The sequence below is a fragment of the Chenopodium album genome, chromosome 2 (genome assembly GCF_948465745.1).
Source record: "Chenopodium album chromosome 2, dcCheAlbu1.1, whole genome shotgun sequence".
NCBI lineage: Eukaryota > Viridiplantae > Streptophyta > Magnoliopsida > Caryophyllales > Amaranthaceae > Chenopodium > Chenopodium album.
The window spans coordinates 71710439-71717439 of record NC_137835.1 but is presented as its reverse complement, the minus strand read 5'-3'; the positions used below and the strand labels follow the sequence as shown (position 1 = coordinate 71717439).

The following is a 7001-nucleotide window of genomic DNA, read 5'->3' as shown; positions in this document are numbered from 1 at the left end:
TTTAATAGGTGTATTTTTTTGTAAGAACTCAATTTCAAAATTTTAATACAACTCATACAAGGCCCCAAAATATTTGAGACCGTCACAAAATAATCTATAAGGTTCTCATCAAATAGTAAAATTAGTAATATATATTTTGGAAGCTTTGAGGCAAGAGAGAAAGACAGAGTGATGATATTGACAACATAATAAAATTGATCCTATCGATTCATCCTTCCACAATTGCATGCCAAACGCATGGACGAGCTCAAATATATAAATAACTTAATTATTTGTTGATGGGTCCTTTTTCCCCCTATATAAACACTTTCATTCACTCTCCTTATTTCCTCACATAAATTACAAACCAAAAAGAAATCAAGTGTTCTTTTCTAATACACTAAAACTTCTCTCACTTTCCAAATTATTGGGAAAAAAAAAGGAGAGAACTAAGTGTAAGAAATTACACTAAAAGAAGAAAGAAAGGAATAAAAAGAGATTTTTTTGTTTAACTACCAAATATTAAACCATGCTTACCATTCACCACCCTTGGGTTTTTGCCTTTGGTATACTAGGTATGTACACCATGCATATCTTATCATTTTTACTTACTTTCATTTTTGTTACAAAATTATTTCATATCTATTCATATGTGCATATTTTGATCTATTTCAAAATTCATCTTCAAAAGACATTTCTTTTAAAACATTACTAGGTTATATTTTTCGGGTTTTCATCAAATTTCAAATTTCTTTGATATCTATTGCTCTTGTTTAAATTCTTAACTAGTTGCTTCACCATGCATGCACTTACATACTTCTTTTGCTTTTAATTAATTCCGATCTTTAAGCAAAAAAATCTCTTTACAATTTTGCATTATTTTCAGTTTTCACTAGTTTTCTATAAGTTTTGTAAAAATTAGGTTAATTATTTATCACCTTTTTTATTCTGATTTTGAGATTTTCTTATTGCACTATATCCATCCTTCCCTTTTTCAATTTACATATTTATCCATCACTCTTGTACCAACATATAATATCAATTTTTACTCCCAAAAAAAAAAAAAAAAAAAAAAAAAAAAAGAAGAAGAAGAAGAAGAAGAAGAAGAAGAAAAGCCTAGTATTATACAAGGTACTTCATGAAGTATTTATTCAACAAAAAAAAAAAAAAAAAAAAAAGGTACTTCAAGAAGTATTAGACAAGGTTATGACTCATAAAAGGCTAGAAGAAAACATTCTAAATCTTGCTATATTTTACCTAGAATTGATACAAAAATAGTAAGGAACCAAAGGTACTTCATGAAGTATTATACAAGGTTGTGACTCATGAAAAATGGTTTTCATGTGAATAACTACCATTAATAATTTTTATACTAATTTAATTTTGTTACTTTATCTTTTTACTATACAACTTTCTATACACAAATCAAATTGCATGAACATTATTCACCTGAAAATCAAAAATTTTCAACCTATCATTTTAGTTTAGTCAATCATTTAACATTTGGACAAGGACTAATCATTTTTGTCACTTTGTATGACTCAATTTTATTACAGGAAATGTCATCTCTTTCATGGTGTTTCTTGCACCACTGTAAGTACTTTAATCATACTTATTTCTATTAATCTATGCGTTAAACACTCGCTTTTCCTTAATGATATGCTTAATTTTCTCGGTTGGTTCTACCTAAGATATATTATTATAAGCATAACTAGCACAACTGTAAAGTTTGATTATCTAATTATGTTATTAATTACTTTGATTATTTTACAGGCCAACTTTTATAAGGGTGTACAAGAAAAAATCAACAGAAGGTTTCCAATCACTTCCTTATGTAGTTGCTATCTTTAGTGCTATGCTATGGATCTACTATGCTTTGCTCAAGGGCAATTCCATCCTTTTGATCACTATCAATGTTGCTGGAGTTATTATTGAGACTATTTACGTTGCCATATACATTACCTATGCACCAAGGCAAGCAAGGGTATGTACTTTTCGCCTATACATCAAATTCTTATTTGAATTGTCTCATAAGTAATTCTTGTGTCAGACGGTTAAATGTTTTAGTGAAATACGTGGTTACTGACTAGGTTTGTCTTTTCCCATCAAAACCTCAACAAATCAAATATTTTAAGTGGGATTCACATTTTTTATGAATAATTATTGTTCAATAAGATCTTTTTTACCAACCTTATATAAAATAATTTGATTTAATGACCTCTACTTTAGTATAATGATAAGATCCGTATAGTATACAAAAATCAAAAAGTTTTCGCTTGAGATAAAAGTGAACACTCTAATTTTTTTTTTTTTTTTTGTTTTTTTACTTGTGTCGACGCTACTTGCTAAAAACATAGAAAGTAGCCGTACAAGTTTACATAACCTGAAAATATCATACGCGTAAATATGTTCTCATATATGTGGATACCTTGTTTTTGCAGTTATCAACTTTGAAGCTACTATTGTTGATGAATTTTGGAGGGTTTTGTGCAATTGTCCTCTTTTGTCACTACTTATTTCACGGAGCAGTTCGACTTCAAGTTTATGGATGGATCTGTGTAGCTATCTCTATTAGTGTATTCGCGGCACCCCTTAGTGTCATGGTAAGTACACAATAATACGCAATTTCTAATCAAGTGAAAATGATAAGTTATATTTAAACATAAACTAAAAATACGTGACTTAATCCGAAAGGTATTGACAATTAGTGTTTAATTAGTAATTTTCGCTACCTTAAGGTTACATGTTAAAATTAATTTACGTAGGTTAATTAAATAGATTCATTTTCTATTCTCTTTTGATGATCATCATAAATTCAGTGACTAATTATATTGTCTGAACCTTAAACCTTTTACAGAGGACGGTGATCCGGACCAAGAGCGTGGAGTACTTGCCAATCAACTTGTCACTGTGTCTAACATTAACAGCTGCCGTATGGTTCTTTTATGGATTTGTCCAGAAAGATCTATACATAACAGTAAGTCAAATTTATAAATCAATATCAACTTAATTAATATCAATAAATATTTATAGTACATATACAAGTATATATTTCTTGTATAATATGATTACTTAATTATGTTATGATATTATTGGCAGCTTCCAAACGTTGTGGGGTTCGTATTTGGCGTGGCACAAATGGCACTCTATGCATTTTATAGGAAATATGACAAACAAGCTGAAAAACAGAAGATACCAGAATTTGTAAGCCCAATTAAGCAAGAAACAGTTGAGATACAATCAATTGATAATAATGTTACAAACAAAACTGAGGATATTATTCCTCCACATGAAGACCCTCAAGAAATTGAGGTTGTAATTGGTAACAAAGATAATGTTAGTATTGATGATGAGGAGGTGGGTAATTTATACGGGCCGCCACACGGCCCATCGACATGCAACGTGGACGCCGAGAAGATCGTTGGTGGGCCCGGCGGCCCGGCATCGGTTCAATTGGTTCAATGTGCCGTTTGAGCTAGGGCAATTGGTACCATGACCAGAAGTTTTGGGTTTCTTAATTAATTCTTGTTTATTTTAATTTCCCTTTGCCAATTATCCCTTCAAAATAAATTAAGAGTAGGGTAAGAAAAAAAAAATGGAGTTATTAGATTTTGTAAATTTGATGTAAATTTTTAAGGCCTTTAGTGGGGTCCACTTTTGGTGATGAAGGGCACCTTATTAAGGTTGATTGGAGGGTCACTCGCCCTAATGTTTGTTCCTCCTCTTATAACCCACAAAGGCACCCATTATTGTACTATTGTCTATTTTATTTCTCTCATTTAATTGAGTTTTTGGCTCTTTTACAAATATTCTTCCAAATGTTTGGTCTAGGTGCTTTATTATCTTATTTTTCTCTATTATGGTTTTGTAGTATTTTGCTTGATTTGTGAGTTTAATTTCAAGAGAAGATAATTGTATGAGTGTGACAAAAAAAAAAAAAAAGGTAAATTGTTGATACTACGTGTAATGAATCGATATATAATCGTAAACACATACCAAATTACGTTGATTGTAACAATTGAAACAAACTTATGCACACTGCCAATAGTATTTCATGAAATTTCAATGTCTATTGGTGTAATAATATTTTTTTTTTCTTGATTGTAATATCACTTATTATTTGTCTCTATCGACTACTCACACAAATTAATATCCTCTGGAAAAAAAAATCCTTCATTCTTAAATTAAAAGTCTAATTAATTTGTTTTACCACAACATTTTAGTTCATTTTTAATAGTATCTACAAATATGCATGATAAATATAATAAAAAATAAATAAATAACACTTGCACTACACATAAAAATTAATTCAAAAAAGTTGCACATGAATATAGAAACAAAAGGATTAAGTTATTAGCTTAATATATGAGAGTCTAAGGGAACAAGTTTAATCTTCAGACAATCATACGTCTCACCTTGTTATTGTTACTAGGTACGTTTTCTTTTTCCTTATTTGTTCACATGTGACATGTTTATGTACTAGAGAGTAGATATATGCTCAAACGAAACACCTTGTCACTAGGAAGCTTTTTTTTTTGAAAGACTGTCACTAGGAAGCTTAACATATGTGAATAGTTATTTGTATATACGTTAAATTTATGTGAAAAAGTTATAATACAAGAAGTTTACATGTTGAATTCTACTACGTACATCATTACTTTCAAGGGTTGGACTTATTATCTTATAGAATTGACCCTAACATTTCATATGCACCAAAAAAATTTAAGTCAAATATGCACCTGTCAGTTTGTCACTTTGTCTATTGCTTCTTTACCTCCCATCGTACCCCACCGGCTCACCACACCAAAATAAATAAATAAGGGATAAAAAAAAAAAAAAAAACAAATAAAATAAACATCATAACATGAAGGCATGAAGCCAATAGACAACCTAAGGTTTTTTTTTTAAAAAAAAAAAAAAAAAATTTGTTCAAAATTTAATTGAATAATATTTTTAAACAAACTATTTTAAGAATAGACGCAATTTAACAGGTTAGAATTATAAATTTAACTAGTTATTTGCCTGAGTAACACTCGGATGGATAGTCACTGAATTTTTTTATTTTATTAGTTACTTTAAGTTTGTATTTTTTTATTTTTTTTTTTGTCTTTCAAAAAAAAAAATTTGTATATATATATAGACCTGGAAAATGGGTAATTCGGGTCGGGTATGGGTCGGTTCATTTCGGGTCGGGTCAGGATCGGGTCAAAAGATTATCGGGTCAAGTTCGGGTCAGGTCGAGTCATTTCGGGTTTCGGGTTGATTTCGGGTCGGACGATAATCGGGTTGGGTCGGGTATCGGGTCAACACTTCGGGTCGGGTCAAGTTAGGGTCGGGTCAGTTTGGGTCGGGTCAAATTTCGGGTCGGGTCAGGTCAATTTCCGGGTCCAATTTCGGGTCAACTTCGGGTCGGATCAACTTCTATTCGAGTCATATTCGGGTGATTCATTGGGTTAAATTCAACTCTGTATATAAATTTATTTAATTATTTTTTGACGAAAAACTCACTATATTTATTAAGGCTATTTTTTTCATGGATTATAGTAATTGTTTGACTTTTATTAACCTTTTTTTTTTTTTTTTTTTGTGTTTAGAATTTTAGACTGAGAATCACTTTCAGGATCTCCTGAAACTAAGAGGGATGCTCTAACTAATTGAGTTATACCTCACTCTCTTATTGATCTTAGTTTTAATACGTACTCTTATTATCATTGTCATTGTTGTAATAATTTCTTTGAATTATTCTTATACCCCTCCGTCCCAAATTACTCTTAACGATTTGACATTTTGCACTATTCACACATCTCACTTTGACCATCTTTTTTAGCTATTATATGAAAGTCAATGTTATCATGTAAGATGTTGTTGGGTCTATTTTAATGTATAATTTCCTAATATAAACTTTTTATAACTTATATAATTATTTACTAAAAGAAGTTAAAGGTCGGGTCATTTTCGGGTTTCGGGTCGGGTCGTTTCGAGTTGGGTCATTTCGGGTTTCGGGTCAAGGTCGGGTCAGTTCCACTCCGGATCAGGTATGGGTCGGGTCGGGTTAATTCGGGTTTTGGGTCAATTTTGGGTCACAGGTTTCGGGTCGATTGCGGGTCATGGGTCGGGTCATTCGGGTCGGGTCATCGGGTCTGGGTCAGGATTGCTAGGTCTATATATATATATATATATATATATATATATATATATATATATATATATATATATATATATATATATATATATATATATATATATATATATATATATATATATATATATATATATATATATATATACATGTTATCAAAATATCATAGATGAGACACGTTAATACAAAGTATCCCTATTGTTGTAGACCTATAGTTTAATTTGCTGATAATATGAATTTAAAATTGAGTTAGAATCCATATTTTTAGTAGTAAATGAACAATTTATTTTATAGATTAACGAATGAAGGTTAAGGGAATATAAAAAATTTCCTAATCCTAATATACTTCATATAATTAAAACTTTTTTAGTTAGGTGATTTTCTATCTCTAACAATAAACTTCAATTGAATTGATTATGAAATTTAGGGTCTATTCTAATTTATAGAACTGAGCTAAATTGAACTGAACTGAACTGAATAGAGCTGAAATGAATTGTTTATGAGAGTAGGAAATTAGAAGCTGAACTGCATTGAACTTAGGGCCTGTTCTCATTGACTGAAATCAGCTGAACTGAATTGAACTGAACTGAACTGAACTAAACTGAACTGAACTTAGTAATTAGTGATTTTTAACTACGAAATAGTGATCTTTGATTATTTATTGATTATTTATTACTATACACATGTGTATATACATATGTACATATTAAAATATTTATGAAAAATATACTTTATAATTATAATATTTATGGAAAATATATTATAAACATGAAACCCGAAAACATTTTAAACACATATACTATATAATTTAAAAATAAAATAGTATTATGACAAAAGAACACAAAACACTTTGTTGTTTAATTTTTTTTAAAAAAAAAATAAA

The 7001-nt window shown here is 29.8% G+C and overlaps 1 protein-coding gene across 1 annotated transcript; it reads left to right on the top strand.

Annotated features, from left to right (window-relative positions):
- The first annotated feature begins 350 nt into the window (after positions 1–350).
- Positions 351–3798, top strand: LOC145600362 (bidirectional sugar transporter N3-like). The gene is made up of 6 exons (XM_081656266.1): positions 351–554; positions 1536–1572; positions 1753–1963; positions 2421–2582; positions 2837–2956; positions 3079–3798. Exons 1-6 carry the CDS (start codon positions 509–511, stop codon positions 3451–3453), a joined length of 951 nt encoding a protein of 316 aa, XP_081512392.1. The 5' UTR covers positions 351–508; the 3' UTR covers positions 3454–3798.
- Positions 3799–7001: the final 3203 nt, after the last annotated feature.